Source organism: Giraffa tippelskirchi, chromosome 10, assembly GCF_054371585.1.
Source record: "Giraffa tippelskirchi isolate mGirTip1 chromosome 10, T2T-mGirTip1v1.2.pri, whole genome shotgun sequence".
NCBI classification, from domain to species: domain Eukaryota; kingdom Metazoa; phylum Chordata; class Mammalia; order Artiodactyla; family Giraffidae; genus Giraffa; species Giraffa tippelskirchi.
In genome coordinates this window covers 156623877-156649536 of record NC_137284.1, presented here as the reverse complement: position 1 = coordinate 156649536, position 25660 = coordinate 156623877, and the positions used below count along the sequence as shown (strand labels likewise).

The 25660-nt window shown below is 41.7% G+C and overlaps 1 protein-coding gene across 10 annotated transcripts in view; it reads right to left on the bottom strand.

Moving 5' to 3' along the window:
• Window positions 1-25387, bottom strand: part of GALNTL5 (polypeptide N-acetylgalactosaminyltransferase like 5) — a 50399-nt gene extending 25012 nt beyond the window's left edge. For 2 of the 10 annotated variants that reach the window (XM_081533528.1, XM_081533525.1), the window contains exons 1-6: window positions 25172-25387; window positions 23831-23991; window positions 21157-21457; window positions 14598-14718; window positions 5239-5405; window positions 38-160 (exon numbers count right to left, since the gene is read on the bottom strand). In XM_081533528.1, the coding sequence (XP_081389654.1) occupies window positions 38-160; window positions 5239-5405; window positions 14598-14718; window positions 21157-21418 (673 nt within the window). In that variant the 5' untranslated portion in view covers window positions 21419-21457; window positions 23831-23991; window positions 25172-25387. Of the gene's footprint in view, window positions 1-37; window positions 161-5238; window positions 5406-10479; window positions 10761-14597; window positions 14719-21156; window positions 21458-23830; window positions 23992-25171 lie in introns of all 10 variants that reach the window. The other 8 variants (XM_081533526.1, XM_081533524.1, XM_081533532.1 and 5 more) reach the window with 7 other exon arrangements.
• Between the last annotated feature and the right edge of the window lie 273 nt (window positions 25388-25660).

Genomic DNA, 25660 nt, shown 5'->3' with positions numbered 1-25660 from the left:
CAGACATGAGGTCCTGTCTGGAGCAAAGCCTTCATACCTGAAGCACGGGACGCTCCAATCATCCTTGCTCGAATCAGCCCCTCTCTCTTTTTGTTTCTTATTAATTTAATCTTTCCTCGAAAAATTTCCAAGTGATAGTCAAGTTTCTCTTTCAAATCATCTGGAAAAAAGAGTCAACATTTGACAACTGCAAAGTATATTAACCAGTTTCTCATAATTAAGCCAGTTTCTCATAATTATGAGAAATTAAACCAGTTTCTCATAATTTTGACTGATTCTTAAAAACTGCTATTCTGCAGATGTTCCAGACTTAAAAAGAAAGTTTGAATGAACGTGCACAAAATGTGCACCAAACGTGAGCAAAAAGAGATTCAGCAGCGGAATCAACTGTGAATATTCTTCTATGTTTCTAGTGAAATACTCCTTTCTTTCTTTCTTTTTTTTTTTTTTTAACTTTTTGGCCACACTTTGTGGCATCTGGGCTCTTAATTCCCCAACCAAGGATTAAACCCATGCCCTCTCCATTGGAAGCACAGAGTCCCAGCCACTGGACCACCAGAGAACCTCTATTTTAATATATCAGTATTAAAATTTTAATCGAAAAAGCATAAATTATGGTGCTTTGGAGCATTCTGACTTTATTCATAACAGTTGTGCACCTAACTTGGTACTAACCCCCAGGCCGGTTATCAACCACTCAAGTCTCAGCTTTCTCATTGGTGAGAAGGCAGATCTAACATAGTCCTTGCAGGATTGCAGTGAGAAGAAGCAACACACATCACCAAGCACACAGCCTGACACATAATAGTCACCCAACACTCGGAGGTTAATACGATGATGATAAAAGAGGCCCTTTCCTTCTTGGAAGGAAAGCTATGACCAACCTAGACAGCATGTTAAAAAGCAGAGACATCACTTTGCCCACAAAGGTCCGCATAATCAAAGCTATGTTTTTTTTCAGTAGTCATGTATAGATGTGAGAGTTGGCCCATAAAGAAGGCCGAGCGCCGAACAATTGATGCTTTTGAACTGTGGTGCTGGAAAAGACTCTTAAGAGTCCCTTGGACTGCAAGGAGATCCAACCAGTCAATCCTAAAGGAAATCAACCCTGAACATTCATTGCGAGGACTGATGCTGAAGCTGAAGCTCCAATACTTTGGCCACCTGATGAGAAGAGCCTACTCATTGGAAAAGACCCTGATGCTGGGAAAGATTGAATGCAAGAGGAGGAGGTGGCAGAGGATGAGATGATTGGATGGCATCACCGATTCAATGGACGTGAATTTGAGCAAACTCTAGTAGATGGTGGAAGACAGGGGAGCCTGGTGTGCTGCAGTCCATGGGGTCAAAAGAGTCAGGCACGACTTAGGGACTGAACAATAACAAAGGAGGTCAGTCTCTGGTGAGACAGATACAGATGCCTCCGAGGTCAGAGAATCTGGGGGCTGGGGATCAATAGAGGCAGGTTCACTATAGTCTTGGCAGAAGAATGAAAGAAATCTCTTTCCTTTTCTTTGGAAAGAGTGCCGGGGCCCTGCTCAGAGGCAGATTGCAGGCTGCACAGCTACACTTGCAGGGTAGGGGCAGCATCTCAGCTCAGATGTCTGCCAACACCCCCAACATCCAGGACTCGGAGGAACTCTGTGCGGCAGACATGGGAGGAAACAGGCCGTTCCGGCAGTGGTCATCGCTGACATGAAGTGGAGGCTTTGAGTCATTCAGGAGATGGCCATGCCGCTTGTGTGTAGTCAAGAGGGACCAGGACTATGAGAAAGGTGGATGGTAGCAGGTCAGCCCTGGACATGCCTCTCGCGTAACTCGATGGAGGTGGTTGTCCGGGCTCCCGACCCCTGCCATCCCAAGCTGAGGGATTCCATCACCAGTACCTATTGGTATGAGCCAGAAAAGGCTAGCTGTAGTTCAAGAAAGTTCTCCCAGAGCCCACAGGAAATCACTGTGAGTTAAAAGCGGGGGTGCATCAACCCTGAGCACCATCAGGACACAAAACACCCCATCTCCTGCATTTCCTGTGTTTGAGGTTCTGTGTGGGTCCAGGACTAAGCTCCTTGGTGGGGCGGGTGAAATCACCACCAATCAGATGGCTGTGGATCCAGGAGGAGAAGTAGAGTGTCTGGTCCAACCATCTCTCAGCCATCAGAGGCGAGTCCTGTGATGCCTAAAGAACATCTGGGCAGATCTCCAGGTGTGTCTCTGAACTCTCGGCATAGTTCTGAAAGGCTGGGGCCCCTGGGGAGTTCCTCGGTCCTCCTGGGACTGCACCTCCATGGCAGGATCTTCATCCTTTGGGTGAGGTGTTAGACTTCACAGTCCAGCAAAGATCCCCCTGCTGCCTGCTCATGGCTTTACTGGGGCCTTTTGCCCCACATGTGGCCAGATGTGTTGTTCAGTCAGATGAGGAACCTAGCCATTGTTCCATATCCCCTCCCATGCACAAACCCAGAAACAAACAGTACTGGACTCCTCGGATTCGGGTGGCTCCTACACAGTTCAGTTCAGTCGCTCAGTCATCTCTGACTCTTTGCGACCCCATGGACTGCAGCACGCCAGGCCTCCCTGTCCATCATCAACTCCTGGAGCTTACTCAAACTCATGTCCATTGAGTCGGTGATGCCATCCAACCATCTCATCCTCTGTCATCCCCTTTTCCTCCTGCCTTCAATCTTTCCCAGGATCAGGGTCTTTTCCAATGAGTCAGTTCTTCGGATCAGTGGCCAGAATACTGGAGTTTCAGCTTCAACATCAGTCCTTCCAATGAATATTCAGGACTGATTTCCTTTAGGTCAGACTGGTTTGATCTCCTTGCAGTCCGAGGGACTCTCAAGAGTCTCCTTCAGCACCACAGTTCAAAAGCATCAATTCTTCAGGCTCAGCTTTCTTTGTAGTCCACTCTCACATTCATACATGACTACTGGAAAAACCATAGTTTTGACTAGACGCACCTTTGTTGGCAAAGTATTGTCTCTGTTTTTTAATATGCTGTCTAGTTTGGTCATAGCTTTTCTTCCAAGGAGCAAGCATCTTTTAATGTCATGGCTGCAGTCACCATGTGCAGTGATTTTGGAGCCCCCCAAAATAAAGTCTTTCACCGTTTCCACTGTTTCCCCATCTATTTCCCATGAAGTGATGGGACCGGATGCCATGATCTTAGTTTTCTGAATGTTGAGCTTTAAGCCAACTTTTTCACTCTCCTCTTTCACTTTCATCAAGAGGCTCTTTAGTTCTTCTTCACTTTCTGCCTTAAGGGTGGTGTCATCTGCATATCTGAGGTTATTGATATTTCTCCCAGCAATCTTGATTCCAGCTTGTGTTTCTTCCAGCCCAGCGTTTCTCATGATGTACTCTGCATATAAGTTAAATAAGCAGGGTGACAATATATAGCCTTGACAAACCCCTTTCCCTGTTTGGAACCAGTCTGTTGTTCCATGTCCAGTTCTAACTGTTGCTTCTTGACCTGCATACAGTGCCTGGCTAATGAGTGAAATTCCTAAATGAAGCTGACACTAGCTTGAGTTCCATTCCACTTTTTTTTTTTTTTTTAATTTATTTTTGGCTGCACTGGTCTTTCTCGCTGTGCACAGGCTTTCTCTGTTGTGGCGAGCAGGGGTCTACTCTTTGCTTGCAGTGCGTGGGCTTCTCACTGCGGTGGCTTCTCTTGTTGCAGAGTATGGCCTCTAGGCGTCCAGGCTCAGCAGTTTTGGTGCACAGGCTTGGTTGCCCTGCAGCATGTGGGATCTCCCCAGATCAGGGATCGAACCTGCGTCACCTGCACTGGTAGGCGAATTCTTAACCGCTGAACCACGAGGGAAGTCCCCATTTCACTTTTGAGTTGATGCATCTCAGTTGCTTCTTGAAGGGTGAACCTCCTCATCTTTTCTTCCCTTGCCTTTTCTTCTTCCTTCCGTTTCTCCTTCTCTTTTTTCTGTCCCAGCCCATAGTGGGTCAGATTCACAGTAGATTAGGTAAACCTTTAGGTAGTAGCCAATATGCATGCATTGCTTCCATGAGAAATGGACCCCACAGGCAACCTGCAGACCCCAGAGAGCTTATCCTGCATCTGGGTCCTCTCGGCTTGCCTCAGGTTTGGAATCAAGTTGTAAAAGAGACAACTGAGTTCAAATGCTAAATGGAGCTCAGAAGATTTTGTTCTAGTGTTCTAGTTCTTTAGAATCAGTGGACATGAAGGAATAAACCCTTAAGAGTAGTTGGTGTGATTAGAATTCTTTCATCTAAAGCACCTGGATTGTGTCATCACCCTACATTAAGTCTTGGAATCATTCCCCATTTTCTCCAAATAAAATTCAAACAATGCCTTCATGAAGGGCTACCTTTTTACATTTCTGGTTTCACGCCCACTCCCTCCCTCCTAAAACTATACTCATACATAATCTACATAAGTCCTTTCCCGGTGATGCAGTGGTAAAGAACCTGCCTGCCAAGGCAGGAGACCCAAGAGACACAGGTTTGATTCCTGGGTGGGGAAGATCTCCTGGAGGAGGAAATGGCAACCCACTCCAGTATTCTTGCCTGGAAAATTCCACGGACAGAGGAGCCTGGCGGGCAACAGTCCATGGGGCCACAAAGAGTCGGACTTGATTGAGCACACACACATACACACACACAACCTACATAAAATAAAAAACTATTCCAAACTCACCATATTTTCTGATGCCTCTGGGCCATTTTCTCTGCCTAAGATACTTTTTCCTTCCCCTTTGTCTATGTAATCCCAACTCATCTCAGTTCAGATGTCACTTTTGAAAAAAATGTACTTTCTTGAAGTAGTTCATTTACAATGTTGTGTTAATTTCTACTGTACAGAAATTTATACTATTAATTTCTACTGTAAAGTGATTCAGCTATGCATATTCTTTTTCTTTTTCATATTTTTTTCCATTATGGTTTATTGCTGGACAGTGAATATAGTTCCTTATGCTATATAGTAAAAGCTTGTTGTTGATCCATCCTAGACATCACTTCTTCAACATCACCCATGACCTCTAAAGACCGGCTTGCCCCTATGTTTATCTCATGGAAGTGCTAGCCACCCTATTAGCCTAACCAGAAGGTCAGGGACCAAACTCTCACATCACAATCAGTGCTCCAAAGTGGCTGCCTCAACATCCACCAAAAATGTTTTTTGCATAAAATAACTCAAGTGCCCCAGAGATAGCACTAACTTCAAAGACGATTAGAAAGATGGTTAGCATTCTCTCTTACCAAAATCACTCATGTCGTCTACCAAAATAATTTCTTCAAGGATATACTGTGAAGTGAGGGTCATGATGCTGGACAGTGTTCGAAACAAGGCGTTAAATTCTTCATTGTGGAAACAAATGATGATGCTGGCAGTAAGTAGGTTAGCTGGGTAGGTTTTTTCCCGACACCTGCAGAAACAGGAAGAAAATGATTCATCTAAAAGCATTAGATGCTTTGAGGACTCATTGAAACACTTTATTCACATTTTCCTCTTTATTCCTTTAATTGATGATTATGATGATAAGGTGACAGTACTTTTAAAACACAAAAATTAAGATACAAAAATGTCTTTAAACGTCTTATGTTGTTCTAATATTGTCTAAATCATTCCCTCCTTCTTAATGCCCGTCATAATTGCTTTTTCCTGAGACTCTGTTTTGATAAAATTAGTTCTACTTTGAATATAGTATAAACGTAAATTATAGCTATATTTTTGTTTCTATTATAAAAATGAATTAATAAGCTTATACACATTAAAAGGTTCAAATTAACTTTATTGTCCTATCTTCAAAGAAAATCCATGTGCTATTCCTACATTTGTATAGTCTGTTGCAACAAAGAAATGTAACAATGGATATGGTGTAATTAGAGTTCTTCCAAGCATCTGGCAAAAAATGTTTTATTATTTTTTTGTGCACTTGAGGGAAATATGGACACTGAATTTTAGTAATATTAGTTTTTATCTATTAAGCATTGTTCGGATTGCTACCTTATTGGGTTGTATTTTGAAATATTTTGGCTGTAAATGACAACTGGAACTAGCTTAAGCTTAAGAAAGAGGTACACTGTAATGGGGACCCAAATGTCCCACAGGACCTAGTGACAGGCACGATCCTGGAGCATTCAAGAGCAAGACATGCTCCATTTCTGCTCTTGTCTTTTCTTTTTTTAATATTTATTTATTTGGGTTCACTGGGACTTAGTTGTGGCATGGTCGATCTTCAGTGTTCCTTGCAGCATGTGGGTTCTGCAGCTGCAGCATTTAGGCATGCAGACTCTTAGTGGTGACATGCAGGGTCTAGTTGCCTAGGGCTGGAACTCGGCCCACTGCATTGGCTTCCCAGAAACAGGTGGGATTAAAAGGCTGACATTCCAGTAAGATCACTGCCTTGGGCATGTATGTACTCAGTGGTGTCTGACTGTTTGCAACCCCATGGTCTGTAGCCCTCCAGGCTCTTCTGTCCATGGGGTTTCACAGGCAAGAATCTTAGCCACTAAAATTCTTAGCCACTAGATCACCAGGGAAGTCCCACAGGTGGTAAGTATTCTATAAGGCTCGTTATGGGGTTCTCAGGTGGCAGAGCAGTAAAGAACCCGCCTGCCAATGCAGGAGATGCAAGTTTGATCCCTGGGTTGGGAAGATCTCCTGGAGTGGGAAAAGTCAACCCACTCTGGTTTTTTTGTCTGGAAAATTCTATGGAGAGAGGAGCCCGGTGGGCCACGGTCCGTGGTGTTGCAAAGAGTCAGACACGACTGTGCACACACGCACACAAGGCTCATGATACGGTTCTTATTCTCTCTCTGCAGCTTGGCTTATTTCCTGTTCTACCCCCACAGAATGGCTATGTTGCTGACATCAGCATGCCCCATAGTCCAGCACTCAAGGAGAAACTGGTAAGACTTCCTCCTTCCCCCAAATTCACAGGACAAGGATTCACTAGCTCAGTTTGGCTCAGGTGCCCCTCCCTGGGCTAATCAGTTGTGGCCAGACAGTGGAGTCAAAATAGAAAGTCCCTCCATGTGACAAGGCGGATAGGGTGGGAAACACCAGGGAAGGAGGTGCTGGGTGGAAGCCCCACTGGGATCCTGGACAGACCCTCAGGATATCTGTGGGCTGATGTCACCATAGAAGAAGAGGACCTTGTGCTGGCAAACATTTTTATCCACGACTAGATGAAGATATAGAAGCCATACCTACTGGGTGGAAACTGACATCGTGCTGGAATGGAAGAGAATATGAGATGACAGAATCAAGAAATGACCTGAGGGGGCAGCCAAGGCCAAGGGGGTGAATGCCGTGTGTCTCACACGGTCCAAATCGTCAGATGAGAAAATGTGGCTTCCCAGAAACAGGTAGGATTAAAAGGCTGACATTCCAGTAAGATCACTGCCTTGGGCATGTGTGTACTCAGTCGTGACTGACTGTTTGCAACCCCATGGACTGTAGCCCTCCAGGCTCTTCTGTCCAGGAGGTTTTTCAGCAAGAATACTGGAGTGGAATGTCCTTTCCTACTCCAGGGGATATTCCTGGCCCAGGGGTCAAACTCACATCTCTTGTGTCTCCTGCCTTGGCAGGCAGATTGTTTATCACTAGCGCCACATAGGAACCCCAAGATCACTGCCTTATCAAAGAGTAAATAGATGGGGGGGGCAAGGGTGTAACCCCAGGAATGAAAGAGATGGTGAACTCAGGCTACTGCACCACATCCCTAATATTCTATCTAGTCCAAGTTTATTATTTTGAGAAAACTATAAATTGAGTCCCTTCAGAGGAACGAGACAATGATACTGAAGGAGGCTGAGTTCACATCACGCGAGTGTAAACCACTAAGAGAAACCTAATGTGTATGGGTTTCTCCCAAATTAATTGCTGAATGTTGCTGTGGTCTTTCTGTATAGAAAACCTTTTGGGCCTAAATACGTTTCTTTTCAGGGTGAAGGTAATTTGGACAAGTGCTTTGTTGTCCACGGTTAGCTGATCTTATGCTTCGCTAACACGATTCCCAATGGTCTAGTTAAAGCAGGACTTTCACGGGTTGACTTGTGTCGCCCTACTCCGTATTCACATATTGGCCTCCTAACCACCAGTACCCCAGAAGACGACCCAATCTGGAAATGGGGTTGCTGTAATGAGTGAGAGTTCATTCGGGTGGCCCTCATCCAGTAAGGCTGGTGTCCTTACAAAAAGGGGACCTGGGGACACAGAGACAGACACGGGGTGATGTGAAGAGACCCAGGAAGAAAAGGGCCATCTCTAAGCCAAGGAGAGGGGCCTGAACCATCCTCCCCGCAGCCCAGAAAAGAACCAACCCTGCTGACCAAGGTTTCTGACTTCCCAGCCTCCAGAGACCCGTGAGAAAACAAACCGCTGTCATTTGAGTGTGCCCGTTTATGGTACTGCATTACAGCAGCCCTACCAACTCAACTGAGGAGTGTTGCACTTTAATGTGCAGAAACATTCCTGAGCTTCTTCCAGATGCATATTCTGATTAAGTACATCTGGGGTCGGGCCTGGCATTCAGCGGGGCTAACACGCTTCCAGGGCCTCCCAGTGCTGCTGGTCCTCAGACACACTCTGAGTCAGAAGGGTCTAGCAGGCACTACATGAAATCACAATCCTCTAAGCATGTTAGAAAAAACATCATGATAGGTGACTGATAAACTAATCTGTAAGCAGTTATTAACTTGTCTAAATTGTTACATTATGGCCATGAGTGGTGGTGGGGTAGGACTTGCCTAAATCCAGTCTTAAATAAGACCCACTTTTCTAAATAAGTCTTGGATCAAAGAGAAATAAACTGCAAATTATTTAGGAAGGAGTGCTATGACAAACCTAGACAGCGTATTAAAAAAGCAGACATATCACTTTGCCAACAAAGGTCCATCTAGTTAAAGCTATGGTTTTTCCAGTGATCATGTACAGATGGGAGAGCTGGACCATAAAGAAGGCTGAGCGCCGAAGAGCTGATGCTTTTTAAACTGGTGCTGGAGAAGATTCTTGAGAGTCCCTTGGTCTGCAAAGAGATCAAATCAGTCAATCCTAGAGGAAATCAACCCTGAATATTATTAGAATGACTGATGGTGAAGCTGAGGCTCCAATACTTCGGCTACCTGATGCGAAGACCTGACTCATTGGAAAAGATGCTGAGAAAGACTGAAGGCAAAAGGAGAAGGGGGCAGCAAAGGGTGAAATGGTTAGACAGCGTCACTGACTCAATGGACATGAATTTGAGCAAACTCTGGGAGATAGTGACAGAGAAGACTGGTGTGCTGCATTCCACAGGGTTGCAAAGAGTTGAACACGACTTAGTGACCAGACAACAATAACAATTTAGAGATTAGTAAACCTGAAAACACAACATGTTAAAACCTAATGTATAGGGCTTCCCTGGTGACTCAGTGGTGAAGAATCTGCCAGTCATTGCAGGAGACATGGTTTTGATCCTTGGTCTGGGACGATCCCGCATGCTGGGGAGCAACAAAGCCCATGTACCTCAACTACTGTCCTGTGCTCCAGAGCCTGCAAGCCGCAACCACTGAAGGCCAAGCATCTAGAGCCCATGCTCTGCAACAAGAGAAGCCACCGCGATGAGAAGCTCATCCTCCACGACTAGAGAGTAGCCCGTTTGCCACAACTAGGAAAAGCATACACAGCGACAAAGACCCAGCACAGCCAAATATAAATTTTTAAATAAAGAACTGTTTTTTTAAAAAAAAACCTAATGTATATAGCTAAATCCTAATCGGAATAAAATGAATACTTACAAATGTATTATTATCATCTAAGGAAGAGATGAAATAAACTATTTTGATCTTATAGAAGGGCAAAAAGACAACAAAAATACACCAAAAGAAGGAAGAAACAACCCCACAAAGGCAATTAGAAACTAGTGAGTTAGAATACAAAAAAAGTAAAATTGATCAATCAAAGCAAAAGCCAGTTTTCTGAAAGACGACTAATATATATCAATTTCTATCAAGCTTTTGAAATCAATAAGAAAAATGTACAACAATAAGGATGAGAATGAAGACAAAGTACCAGAAAAAATGAAAGAGAATCACAAAAACAGAATGTGTGACTTTAAGCCAATAAATTTGAAAGTAGATGAAGTAGATTTTTATTAAAATAGATAGTTCTGAATAGACCCTAGAAATAGAAAGCTTGAGCAGAACAATACATAACCTTAGAACAAACTAAACTACTCCCATGTCTGACACCAGAAAATGAAGCAGTGATTCATAATTACCAGACAAGTTCTACTTCAAAATAAGAAATGCATAATGATATTATTTCAATGATTTTAGAGCATAGAGATATAGAGAAAACATACAAATTCATTTTATGGAACTAGTATAAATTTAATATAAAAATCTGATGACAGTAACTCAAAGAAGAAAAACAAAGCAGAGTTTCTTAAACTTGAGTCTTGCAAAGGCTCAGAAGAAAAAAACTGTCAACCCTCCAGGGCTGATTTCAGTTACCTTAATGTTTCCCAAATATGCATATGCAAACGAAAGTCAATCTTGTGTTTACAAGCTCTTGGAGGTGGTGGTGGTGGTGTGTGCTCAGTCATGTCAGACTCTGTTACCCGTGGACTGTAGCCCATCCATGGAATTCTCCAGGCAAGAATACTGGAGTAGGTTGCCCTTTCCTTCTCCAGGGGATCTTCCTTACCCAGGGATCGAACTTGCATCTCTTGTGTCTCTTGCATTGCAGGTGAATTCTTTACCACTGGCACCACCTGGGAAGCCTCTTATAAGCTCTTACATAACCATAAATAAAATCATAAAAAATTAGTAAAATACAGCCAAAGACAGTTAAATTACAATTAAACTAATGTTACTTTCAGGTTGTTTTGCTGAAATGAAATCACCACATACAACCTATGTGCTTCCTGTTACAGGAAAGTTTCTTTAAATTAGACAAGTCAGTGCTTGGGTGCTAAGTCACTTCATTCATGTCTAACTCTTTGCTGCCACATGGACCGTACCCCACCAGGTTCTTCTGTTCCCGGGATTCTCCAGGCAAGAATCCTGGAGTGGGTTGCCATGCCCTCCTCCAGGGGATCTTCTCGACCAAGGGATTGAACCCTCATCTCTTCCACCTCCTGCACTGGCAGGCGGGTTCTTTACCACTAGCACCACCAGCGAAGCCCTGACTAGCCAGTGCTACTGTGTATTATTATATGACTGCTCACATCTCCAAGGACACAAAGTTTTTAAATTTTCACAGAGAAATTGTAGACTTCTGAGGAACACTGACACAAACTAATCTAATTTATACAGGTCAAAACAATTAGACAAAATATTAGCAGATCAAATAAAACAGCATTTTAGAAAAATAGTATGACTAAGGTTAGTTTATTTCAGGAATATAAGGATGCCTCAACGTAAGTTATTAATAATTTGATGGAGGAAAGCCACAGTGATCATGCTAAGAAATTACTTGATAGAATTTAGTAGTCATTTCTGATTAGAATAAAATCCTAAGTCAAAATAAACCCACTCTCAATTGATATAGCTTTGGCCAGTCATTGAACATGCCAGAAGTGGACTTTGTTACCAACAGAGCAATTCTGTTGCTCCTCCAAAATCCTCTGGCATTATTGTGACACACCCATGAGGAGAACCATTTTTAAAGAAAGGAAAGGAAAAGGAATGTTAATAAATAAAGGAGAAAATTTCAAGTGAAGGAACAGAAAGAAATGTCTTTAGTGTAATTAAAGGTATTTAGCAGAAGTCAATCACAAACATTAAAAAATTAAATCCTAAAAAAATAATTCCCAATTCATTCTACAAGGCCAACAATACTCTGACGACAGAACCAGACAAGGATGTTCAATAGCTCTCACAAACACTGATATAAAATTGTAAACAAAATTTTGGAATTTCAGCAAAATCAAATGCAATAATATATAAAAAAGGATAAGGCATCATGACCAAGTAGGGTATATCCCATAAATGTAACCTCTATTTAACATGAGAAAGTCAACATAATTTACCATCTTTACAAACTAAAGATACACACATCTCAATGCACAGAAAAGGATGTGACAAAATCCAATATCCATCTGATGAAAAACTCTCAACAAACGAGGAATACAAGAGAATTTCTGCAACCTGAAAAAGAACATCTATGAAAAGCCTAAAGATAACATCATACTTACTGGTGAAAAACTGAGTGTTAAGATCAAGAACACAACAAGGTTGTCCAATATCACCCCTTCTCTTCAACACTGTACAGAGATTTTAGCCGGTGTGATCAGTTAAGACAAAGACAAGCATCCAGGTTGGAAAGGAAGAAGTAAAAGTGCAGATGTCATGATCATCTTCTGAGAAAACCCAGTGAATAAATTTTTGTGATCCTGGGCTAAGCATAAACAAATTATTAAAAATATTGAACCCCATTAAAACTAAAAACTTGTTTTTCAAAAGGCACTAACTATTGAGAGAATGAAGAAACAAACCATGGACTAGGAGAAAATATTTGTAACCATATATAGTAAAGGTCTTACACCCAAACCCATAAAAATTTCCCAAAACTCAGTAATAAGAAAAGAAATAATCCAATTTTAAAACAGGCAAAATATTTGAAGTTTAAATTTAAAATGGGCAAAATATAAAGAAGGTACACAGATAGCAAATAAACACATAAATAGATGCACAATATCATTAGATATCAGGAAAATGCAAATTAAACCTCAGTGAGATCCCACTACACACTCATTCAAATAGCCAAAATTAAAAAGACTGTTCACACCAACTGTTGGCAAAAAGATGGAGAAATTGGAAACTTCATAGGTTGCTAGGGTGGTCAAAACAATATGGTACTGGCATAAAAAGCAAACAAACACATAGCTCAGTGGAACAGAGTAGAAATAAACCCACACATACGGTCAATTAATTTACATTACCACGAGCTCAAACAAATGAGCCAAGAATATAAAATGTGGGAAAAAGTCTCTTCAATAATTGGAAAAACTGAACAGCCACATGCAAAGAAGGAAACTGGATCTCTATCTTATATCATACCCTCAAGTTAATTAGAAATGAATTAAATGAATATAAGACCTAAAACTGTTAATCTCCTAGAAGAAAAGATAGGCAGTAAGCTCTTTGACATCAGTCTTGAATTTTTCTGGATCTGACACCAAAAGCAAAGGTAACAAAAGCAAAAATAAACAAGTAGGACTCTATCAAACCAAAGCTTCTGCACAGCAAATGAAACCTTCAAGAAAACAAAAAGGCAACCTACAGAACAGGAGAAAATACTTGCAAATCATATCTGATAAGGTGTTAATATCTAACATATGTAAAGAAGTCACACAACTTAGTAGTGAAAAAACAAACGAACCAATCGGATTTAAAAATGGGCAGAGGATTGGAATAAACAGTTTTTTTCCAAAGAAGACATACAGAAGGGCAAAATGAAAAGATGCTCAACGTCACAAATCATCAGGAAAACGTAAATAAAAACCACAATGACATACCACTTCACACCTGTCTGAAAGGCTCTTATGGAACAGCCAAGAAGTAACTAGTGCTGGGGGGACATGGAGAAAAGGGAATCCTTGTGTGCCATTGGTAGGAATGTAAATTGCTGCAACTACTGTAGAAAACCAGTATTGGAAGTTCCTCAAAAAATTAAAAACAGAACTGCCATACGAGCCAGAAATTTCACTTCTGGGTATTTATCTGAAGAAAACAAAAGCACTAACTCAAAAAGATATATGTAACCCCCATGTTCATTACAGCCTTATTTACAAGAGCCAAGACGTGGAATCAACCTAAGTGTTTATGAGTGGTGAGTGGATAAAGAAAATATCATCTTTATCTAAACATCTATATCTATCTATAAAATTCATCCATTAAAAAGGAGGAGATCTTACCATTTGCAACAACATGAATGGATCTTGATGGCATTTCGCTAAGTGAAACAAGTCAGAGAAAGACAAATACCACATGATCTCACATACAGGTAGAATCTAAAACAAAGAAACAAAAAACAATACCCCTCCCCCTAAAAAAACAAGTTCATAGATACAAAGAACAGACTAGGGGTTGCCAGAAGTAGGTGAAGGACATAAGAAAGGTACAAAATTCCAGTTGTAAAATAAATGTCACGGGGATGTCAGGTACAATATGGCAACTGTAGCGGAAAACACTGTATCGCATATTTGAAAGTTACTAGGAAAGAGGATCTTGAAAGTTCTCATCACAAGGAAAAAAAAAAATTGTATCTATGTATGGTGCTCCTGTGCTGGGCTCAATCACTTCAGTCCTGTCTGACTCTTTTCGACCCCATGGACTGTAGCCCACCAGGCTCCTGTCCCTGGAATTTTCCAGGCAAGAGTACTGGAGTGGGTTGTCGTGCCTTTCTCCAGGGGATCTTCCTGACCCAGGGATCAAACCCAGGGATCAAACCAGTGTCTCCTGCATTACAGGTGGATTCTTTACTGCTGAGCCACTGGGGAAGCCCCTGTGTATGGTGATCAGTGTTACTTAGACTTACTGTGATGATCATTTTGCAATATATACAAATATCAAATCATCTGAAACGAATATGTAATATGTAAAAAAATATATCAGAGGGAACATACATAACATTCCTGGTATCTGGCACGGCTCTGTAGTGGCCCAAGTTTTTACTGATAATGGGATTAAATCCATATGTTGAATATCCACGAACAAGTTCTGGGGTTGAATAGTTAAAATGCTCACCTGAAAGAAAAGGTGTTAGTCACATAAGTTTTGGTTTACCACCGTTACGTTGATAAAGGACAATAACAAGGATATCCTGAATTCATTCCTTTTATAACATGTCAGAGTAGTTTTTTTGGAACCTAAACTATGCCCAGATGACAAGGTTAAAATCAAAGGATTCACACACATCAATGCAGAGCCCTTAGCAAAGCCTGAACAGGAGTCACCCTCAGTCCTTCCGTCTCTCCAGAGAAGTATGTGCTCAGCCTCCTTGGTCACATCACGATTCATAACTGTCCTGTGAAGCTATGTTGACTGAGGGGTTTAGGGAAGGCGAGAGCTAAAGTCCCTCTTCCAAACCTCTGAGAGAATACAAGATGCCCGAGGGCAGCCTACACATCAGCGTGCAGCACTGTTACTCACTCGGTCGAGTCTGACTCTCTGTGACCCCATGGACTGCAGCCCACCAGGCTCCTCTGTCCATGGGATTCTCCAGGGAAGAATACTGGAGTGGGGTGCCACTGCCTTCTCCAGGGGATCTTCCCGACCCAGAGATGGAACCCGGGTCTCTGCATTGCAGGCAGACTCTTTATCAGTTGAGTCACTAGGGAAGCCCATTAGTCATAACAATAAATAAAGTTGGCATAAAGTGAAAGAAAGTGAAGTCGCTCAGTCGTGTCTAACTCTTTGCAACTCCATGGACTGTAGCCCACTGGGCTTCTCCATCCATGGAATTTTCTAGGCAAGAGTACTGGAGTGGGTTGCCATTTCCTTCTCCAGGGGAATTTCCCATTAAAAGATAAAAAGATTAAAAAAAAAAAGATAAAATCTCTTAGATGATAATAAAAACCAAAATGAAACCATAAAAGATAAATAAGATGAACTAAAATGGTTAAAAGTGGAAGAATGGTCAAAGAATGCAAGAGTCAAAATATTTTTTAAAGTATAGAATTCATTGGAATGACAACACAGAAAGTCATTTTATACTTACAATAAGTTACAATAAAGATTTAATAGTCATGAGCTTATAGACATCAAACAATGCTGCAACAAAATACTTAAAGAAAAATTGTTAAATACATCAATATATACTGCCACAAATAAACAGAAATGGAATTTTTTAAGAACAACTGCGAATCAGAGAAAAAGTGAGAAACTTGAATAGTGTAATTAGTTAAGTTTCCTTAGTAGATTTATATTGTGCTTTGTTTATGAGAGAATGAACTTTCTTTTCCATTGCCTGAGAAATGTTTTCCAAAACTGATATAAATTCTATGTTGCTTATAAAGCGGGTTCCCATCAAAAAGCAGTGACTCCATTTCCTTTAGGTCCTCTTTCTTACACCTAAAAAATCTTTGGCGTGACACAGGAGATAAGCGTTGGGGTTCTCTGAAAGATGGAGGTAAAGGGGCAGTTGGCTAGGAGCCTCAGGACGGGAGGAAGGACACAGTGGTCTCCTGATTTCTTTGTAGCCTCCCGTAAATCCCAGACTTCAGTTCAGTTCAGCTCAGTTCAGTCGCTCAGTCGTGTCAGACTCTTTGCGACCCCATGGACTGCAGCACGCCAGGCTTCCCTGTCCATCACCAACTCTCAGAGCTTGCTCAAACTCATGTCCATTGAGTCGGTGATGCCATCCAACCATCTCATCCTCTGTTGTCCCCTTCTCAGACAGGGTGCTGTCAAAGCCTGCAAGTGGAACCACTAATAGGCGCAGACAAAACGAGATCCCAGGTAAGCCTGTTCCGCCTAGCCACAGGGCCAGGAAAGGGGACAAACAAAACCACAGAAAACTTTTGGCAACAGTCACTCTAGTCCCATCAGCACCAACGGGAGAACCACAGTGCCCCCTGTGGCTCCCAGTAATATATATGCGTGCTCAGTCGCTCAATAGTATCCAACTCTCTGTGACCCCGTGGACTGCAGTCCGTTGAATTTCCAGGCAAGAATACTAGAGTGGGTTGCCATTTCCTTCTCCAGGGAATGATACATAATGATCCTAAATAGAAGCATGCCAAAAACCAGCCTCAAAATACATGAAACAAAGCCCAATAGAGTTGAAATTAGAAACAGACAAACCCACAATTATAATTGGGGTCTTCAACACCCACTCTTAACAACTGTCAGAACTACCAGCCAAAAAACTCAGCAAGGATACAGAAGAACCGAACAATGCAATCAACCAACCGGATCTAATTGAGATTATATATATATGAAGTACTTCACCTAACAATATCAGAATATAATTTTGTTTTCAAGTATCCATGGAGCATTCACCAAGATAGACCATATCCTGGATCACAAAACAAACCTCAAAGAAACCTAAAAGAATTGAAATCAGGCTCTCCTCCTCACTAGGGAGTAGTCAATTTTGCTTCTGGAATATGTGCTGAGTTCAGTCATGTCCGACTCTTTGTGACCCCATAGACTGTAGCCCGCCAGGCTCCTCTGTCCTTGTAATTTTTGAGGCAAGAAGCCTGGAGTGGGTTGCCATTTCCTACTCCAGGGGATCTTCCTGATCCAGGGATTGAACCTGCGTCTCTTGTGTCTCCTGTTTGGGCAGGCAAATTCTTTCCCATTGTGCCGCCTGGCTTATTGAATAAAAGGCACCTTTTATTTTATAATGATCCTTGAATGAAACCCTTCAAAAGAGAATGAAAATGTACAGCATGGTGACTACAGTTAGCATACTGTATTGTACACTGTATTGTTCACTTGAAAGTTGCTAAGAGAGTAGGCTTTAAAAATTATCATCACATGAAAAAATTTAACTGTGTGTGATGATGGATGTTAATGAAATTTATTGTGGTAACTGTTTCGTAATACATGCGTGCATACATGCCTGCTCAGTCCCTTCAGTCCTGTCCAATCTTTGCAACTCTATGGACTGTATGTAGCCCACCTTCCTCCTCTGTCCATGGAATTCTCCAGGTAAGAATACTGGAGTAGGTTTCATGCCCTCCTCCAGGGGATCTTCCCAACTCAGGTATAGAACCCACCTCTCCTGTACTGCAGGCAGATCCGTTACTACTAATCCCCTGGGCAAGCACTTGTAATGTATACATATATAAAATCATTGTTGTACATCTAAAACAAGCACAATGTTACATACCAATTACATCTCAATTTTAAAAAGAATGAAAAGAGAAGGCACAGACTTGTGCAAAATATTTGCAACTCACATATCAAAGGATTTGAAACTAGAATATATTTTTAAAGTCTTAGAAATTCCAATCTTTAAAGTCTTAGAAATCAGAAGACAAACATCCCAACTTAAAAATGGACAGGGGCTTCCCTGGTGGTTCAGGGGTAAAGAATCCGCCTGCCAAGACAGGAGACACAGGTCTGATCCCTGATCTGGGAAGATACCACATGCCGTGGAGCAACTAAGCCCAAGTGCCAAAACTACAGAAGTCCTAGCTCCTAGAGTCCATGCTCTGAAATAAGAGAAGCCCACGCACCACAACTAGAGAGTAACCCCACTCGCCTCAACCAGACAAAAGCCCACGCAGCAACAAAGACCCAGCACAGCCATAAATCAATAAAAAGATGGACAGAAGACTTGGAGAAATACCTTATAAAAGAAGATGGATGTGTAGCCATTAAGCACATGAAAAGGTGCTTGAAAATCCTTAGTCATAGGAAAATGCAAATTAAAGCTACACTGATACCTACCATTTCTCACCCATCATAATGGCTAAAATCTAAATATCTGACCATGTCAGGTGTTGACCAATCTGGAGAAAATGCATTCTCCTCCACTGCTGAAGGGAATAGAAAATGGTACCCTTACACTAGAACACAGTTTGTCATTTTCTTTAAAGTTGAGCATTTTGTTGTGTTTCAGTTGCTAAGTCATGTACAACTCTTTGCAACCCCGTAGACTGCAGCAGCCAGGCTTCCCTGTCCTTCATTATCTCCCTGAGTTTGCTCAAATTCATGTCCGTTGAGTCAATGATGCCATCCAACCATCTCATCCTCTGTCATCACCTTCTCCATCCTTCAATCTTTTCCCAGCATCAGGGTCTTTTCCAATGAGTCAGTCCTTCACATCAGGTGGCCAGAGTATTGGAGCTCTACCTTCAGCATCAGTCCTTCCAATGACTATTCAGGACTGTTTTTTTTAGGATTGACTGGTTTGATCTCCTTGCAGTCCAAAGGACTTTCAAGAGTCTTCTCCAGCACCACAGTTTGAAAGCATCAATTCTTTGGCACCCAGCCTTTTTTATGGTCCAACTCTGGCATCTGTACATGACTACTGGAAAAAGCATAGCTTTGACTATATGGACCTTTGCTGGCAAAGTGATGTCTCTGCTTTTTAATACACTGTCTAGCTTTGTCATAGTTTTTCTTCCAAGGAGCAAGTGTCTTTTAATTTTGTGGCTGTAGTCAACTGTCTGCACAGATTTTGGAGTTCAAGAAAACAAAATCTGTCACTGCTACTTTTTCCTCTTCTCTTTGCCATGAAGTGATGGGACCAGATACCATGATCTTAGGTTTTTGACTATTGAGTTTTAAGCCAGCTTTTTCACTCTCCTCTTTCACCATCATCAAGAGGCCCTTTAGTTCCTCTTTGCTTTCTGCCATTAGAGTGGTATCATCTGCATATCTGAGGTTGTTGATATTTCTTCTGGCAATCTTGATTCCACCTATGAGTCATCCAGACCAGCATTTCTCATGATGTACTCTGCGTATAAGTTAAATAAGTAGGATGACAATATGTAGCCTTGACATACTCCTTTCACAATTTTGTACCACTCCATTGTTCCGTGTCCAGTCCTAACTGTTGCTTCTTGACTTGCATACATGTTTCTCAGGAGACAGGTAAGGTGGTCTGATATTCCATCCCTTTAAGAATTTTCCACAGTTTCTTGTGATCCATACAGTCAAAGTCTTTAGTGTAGTCAATGAAGCATAAGTTTCTCTGGAATTCCCTTGCTTTCTCTATGATCCAATGAATGACAGGGGTTCAGATCATGACAAGACATGGAGATGACTGCGGCTCAGATCATGAGCTCCTTATTGCAAAGTTCAGGCTTAAGTTGAAAAAAGTAGGGAAAACCACTAGGATATTCAAGTATGATCTAAATCAAATCCCTTGTAATTATAGTGGAAGCGCCGAATAGATTCAAGGGATTGGATATGGTAGAGTGCCTGAAGAACTATGGACTGAGGTTTATAACATTGTACAGGAGGTGTTGACCAAAACCATCCCAAAGAAATGCAAGAAGGCAAAGCGGTTGTCTGAGGAGGCTTTACAAATTCAGCTGAGAAAAGAAAAGAAGTGGAAGGCGAGGGAGACAGGGAAAGATATACCCAATCGAATGCAGAGTTCCAGAGAATAGCAAGGAGAGATAAGAAAGCCTTCGTAAGTGAACAATGCAAAGAAATAGAGAACAATAGAATGGGAAAGACTAGAGATCTCTTCTAGAAAATTGGAGATGTGAAAGGAACCTTTCATGCAAAGATGAGCACAATAAAGGACAGAAATGGTAAGGACCTAACTGAAGCAGAAGAGATTAAGAAGAGGTGGCAAGAATACACAGAAGAACGTACAGAAAAGGTCTTAAAGATCCGGACAACCACTATCCTGCGGTCACTCACCCAGAGCCAGACATCCTGGAGTGTGAAGTCAAGTGGGCCTTAGGAAGCATTATTATGAACAAAGCTAGTGGAGGTGATGGAATTCCAGTTGAGCTATTTCAAATCCTAAAAGATGATGCTGTGAAAGTGCTGCACTCAATTTGTCAGCAAATTTGGAAAACTCAGCTGTGTTCACAGGACTGGAAAAGGTCAGTTTTCATTCCAACCCCAAACAAGGGCAATGCCAAAGAATGTTCAATTGTACCGTACAATCGCCCTTAGTTCACATGCTAGCAAGGTAATGCTCAGAATCCTTCAAGCTAGGCTTCAACAGTATGTGAACTGAGAACTTCCAGATGTATGAGCTGGATTTAGAAAAAGTTAAGCATACAGTTTCCATATGAACCATCCATCCTATACCGAGGTATTTACCCAAAAGAAACAGAGTATTTTTATACAAAGACTTATATGTGAATATTCACAGTGGCATTGCAATTCATTCTAGAACAGCTACAAATATACTTCAAATACATGCTATACTTTGCTTAAAGAAAATGAGCAAGATATTCAGGGAGGAGGAGGAATGGGGGTGAAGTTTTTACTGTACCTATTACAATTTATTTCTTAGAAACACAGAAAGCTATCTGAAACAAATACAGCAAATTACTTTAAGATTCTTACATTTATGTGGCAAATACATACAAGCCTGTTTGTGTTATTTTCTCTCTGTGGGCATATATATATGAACATATATGAAATACTTTGTAATTTAAAATTGCATTGCTCTAAAAAGGGCAGTCTCTTCCTCTTCCCAATATTCAATTTATGGTGTGTTTTCCCCTTACCATGGCTAACAGAGGAACTCAAAATACTTACCTAATCTTAAAATTGGCTTTGCTTCTGTAGTTTCATCCTCCCTAGGCTTTTCCACTCTTACGTTGTGAGGTCTCGGTATGTGCACTGAGTCAGGCTTACTTTGCAGTTTTTTCCCAAGGGACCAAATTAACGGATTTCCTTTCTCCTGGATCTTCTCTTGCTTCTTCACATGATTGTAGTGAAGAAAAATACTAAAGACGGCTATCCAGATGCCGAATGTCAAGAAGGCACAGAGTAAACACTGAATTATAACATTTCTCATTGTAAACCTAGCATTTTTGAAGGTTCATTTTAGTATTTCCTAAAATGGAAAGATTTACGAGAAGCTGTATTAGATATTTTGATGGTTTGGAGATCTTGGCTTAAATTCAATTTACAGTGTTTTTAAAACAGGATCATTTTGACATCAGTGCTTATCTCATACCTTGATAAGATAAAGTGTACTCTTAAAAAAAAAAACTCTTAAAACTCCATATTCATAAGATTTATATTTAAAAAAATTTTTATTTGGCTATGCTGGGTGTCACTGTGCCAAGCAGGGTCTTCATGCCGAGTGTGGGCTCTTAGTAACAGTGTGTGGGATCCAGTTCCCTGACCAGGGATCAAACCCAGGCCCCCTGCACTGGGAGTGCGGATCCCCAGGGAAGTCCCCTCATAAGATTTCTTAACATCAAAATGTATAACATGCTTATAAAACATGCAATATCATTTAAAGTCATTGACCCAAACTCCTGAGATAAAACTAAAGGAAAAAATGTGAAAGAAGGGTTTTTCATCCCTACACATGCTCAGCGCATGTAGGAGTGAAGACATAGGTCTCTGTTTTAAAAAAGCCGATCTGACACTAGTCAGACTGTTGCTGCTGCTGCTTAGTTGCTTAGTCTGTGTGACCCCATGGACTGTCGCCCGCCACGTGGGGATTCTCCAGGCAAGGATGCTGGAGTGGGTTGCCATGCCCTTCTCCAGGGGATATTCCTGACCCAGTGATCGAACCCAGGTCTCCCACATTGCAGGCAGATTCTTTGCCACCTGAGCCACCAGGGAAGCCCAAGAATACTGGAGTGGGTAGCCCATCCCTTCTCCAGGAGATCTTCCCAACCCAGGAATCGAACCAGGGTCTCCTTCATTGCAGGCAGATTCTTTACCAGCTGAGCTACCAGGGAAGCCCCAATCAGACCGTTAGAAATGTATTAATAAAAACATGCAACATCCCATGGTGGAAAGAAAGTGGGCAAGCAGTAGTGTGGACCCCACTGATGGGATTGTGGAATGCTGCAGCCACTTTAAATCTTGGTCTCAAGTCCACTCCTGGTCACCGGATCAGTAACAAGGGCCAAGTCACATCATAGCTTGGCTGGGCAAGTGCGAGACCCACCCCCAGGGAAGAGAGTCTGTTCCTGAGATCTGCAGGGCCCAGGCATCACCACCAGTGGAGCCAGGGCCTGTGTCTGGGTGGAGTCCTGAGAAGGCCGGGTAAAGGGAGCGGCTGTGTAAAGCTGGATTCGGTACTTTACTTACACAGGAGCATTCTCCCAGGACAGAGGACCTAACACCCTTACCAAAATCTTGGTCGCACAGCAAATAAAAATTTTCTGATTGAATGAATAATCCCTTTAAAAGTGAAATACTTGATTAAGGAAAGAAGTATCAGGATTTCCTTGGTGGTACAGTGGATAAGAATCTGCCTGACAATGCAGGGAACATGGGTTCAATCCTCGGTCCTGAAGATCCCACATGCCAAGGAGCAACTCAACCTACTAGAAACAACTCCTGAGCTCACATGCTGCAACTACTGAAGCCACGTGCCTAAAACCTGTGCTTTGCAACAAGAGAAGCCACCGCAATGAGAAGCCTGGGCACTGCCACTAGAGAAAGCCTGCATGTAACCAACAAAGACCCAGAGCAACCAAATAAATTAATTAATTATAAAAGAAGAAATACCCAATGTGTAAGAGAAGAAGATAACTTCTAATGAGGGAAAATGGGCAGATTAAAGGAACTGGAAAGAGAATGAAGCTGTTTGAACGTCATCCTATTAAATGTCATTTTAAGAGACTTCTGTTTTGATGTTCTCCAAAACCCAAAAGCAATTAGAAACTAGTTAAAGGAGAAAATAGTGAAGGGAGGCCACCAAGTTTGATATACAAAATATACACATGGATTCATACGATAGAAGTATTATTGAACAATAAATCGATATGCTCTGGAATTCTACTATACTAAGAAAAATTGGGTAAGAGTACATATATGTGTGTGTATAACTGAATCACGTTGCTGGGTACCTGAAACTGACACAATGTTGTAAATCAACTGTTTGTTGCTGTTTGGTTGCTCAGTCTCGTTCGACTCTTTGTGACCCCATAGACTGTAGCCCGCCAAGCTCCTCTGTTCATGGGATTCTCCAGGCAAGAATACTGTAGTGGGTAGCCATGCCCTTCTGCAGGGGATCTTCCCAACCCAGGGATTGAACTCGTGTCTCCTGCACTGGCATTTACTGCTGAGCCACCAGGGCTTCCCTATACTCCAATATAAAATGAAAAAATATATATACAGAAAGAACACTTGGGGAAAGTTTTCTTTAGATATGACCACATAAAAATCTCTCTCCCTCCAGACTTCTTATTTTACTAACATAAGTTATCCTACATTAGATTTTCTTAAAGCAGAGGAACACGGACCTTGTCTCCTGTTCTCTCCACCCCAGCACCCTCTTCCACACTCCAGCAAAACACAGAAAACGTCTCCTACCAAGAGATAGGTCTGTGATTGGCTTTTCAACTCTGCTGTCTCAGAAGGCAACCATGTTCGATTATTTTCTTCACTAAAACTCACATGCTGGAAAAATACAGAATTAATTTGTTAAAACATATTTCAAAGATAATTTGCATGTATAGCAAGTAAAATTTCAAATACATTAAAAAAAAACCCTCAGTTAATGAAAATAATGCAGTAAAACAGAAAAGAATGCTGCCAAAAACCACTAACACATGCACACATGCACACACACACCAAGAAACCAAAGGCCTAAACTAAATCTGTATTTACAGTCATTGAGTTTTAAAATGTAAATCTCTGATTCATGTCAATGTATGGCAAAAACTATTACAATATTGTAAAGTAATTAGCCCCCAACTAAAATAAATAAATTTATAAAAAAAAAAAAAAGAAAAGTCAAGAAAAATAAAAAAATTTAAAAAAAATGTAAATCTCTGAGCCAGGAAAACATGACCATGCTTTATATAATGTCACAACTAATTTTTTTTCTGCAAATAATCAGTATTTGTAATCCTTTGCTTTCCTAGAACAGTCTTAACAGTGATCTCTGCACAAGATCCTTTCCCTGATGAGGGAAAGATGGAAGGCAGGAGAAGGAGATGACAGAGGACGAGATGGCTGAATGGCATCACTGACTCAATGGACATGGGTTTGAGCAAGCTCCAGGAGGTGGTGAAGGACACGGAAGCCTGGCGTGCTGCAGTCCCTTGCGTTGTAAAGAGTCAGGCTGCATAATTTCATAGGGTTGCAAAGAGTCAGACACGATTGAGCGACTGAACAACAAAAGGTCTTTTCTAGTAAGTCAGCTCTTTGCATCAAGTGGCCAAAGTATTGGAGTTTCAGCTTCAGCATCAGTCCTTCCAGTGAATATTCAGGGTTGATTTCCCTTAGGATTGATTTGTTCTGATACCAGGAAGAGGTTTTTTTTTTTTTCTTTTTTGCTTTTTGAATAAGTAGTACATTCATTTTGTATAAATCTTAAGAAGCGCAAAAGATGTACCTTTGTGGTATACAATGAGAACTGGCCCTGATTTTCAAGAACTAAAGTTATTACGATGCCCAGTAAGCCTCTCAAGTGGCATAACCCAGCTGAAAAATCTGACCTTCTTAAGCCTGATCCCCAGAGCCAGCGTCCTATTCAAGATTCAGAGATTTGATGCACTGCGCTCACTTTTTCTATGTGGAAGGACACCCCCTCCCCATCTTCCCACTTCTCAGCATATGGACCTCAGCCACCTACCACTGAGACAAACACTGGCTGCTATGGAGTCGATGTAGTCTCCAAGCTGGGTCATAGGCAGATTTGGGCAGGACTCCACGCTCAATGAATGATCTCAAAGATGGAATTTGCTCCTGAATGGCTGACTCTGTGGCACCTGGATTCTGAGCAAATTACTTGATTGTGCTGGGTACCCTGCCTTCATGGCAGGGCTCAAAACACAGGCTGCCCCAGGCTGCCTCACAAAGCCCTGTGACATCATACAGGAGCTCGCCAGCCCCAGTGGCCCCTGCCTGGGAGCTCCAATCAGTGGGCAGGATCCAGGAATTCCAAAACCGGAAAGGTCTTTCTGGATACTCTCAGAACCCTTGCTCCTCTGCTGAGGAAATAGGAAAGTCCTTGCTTCGGGCAAGACGAAATCCTAGCCTTCTCTGGAGCAAGTCTCATTTTTGGCTCTTCTGAAATAAACTTTAAAAAAATGAAGAAGGCTTCAGAACATCTCAAGAGACT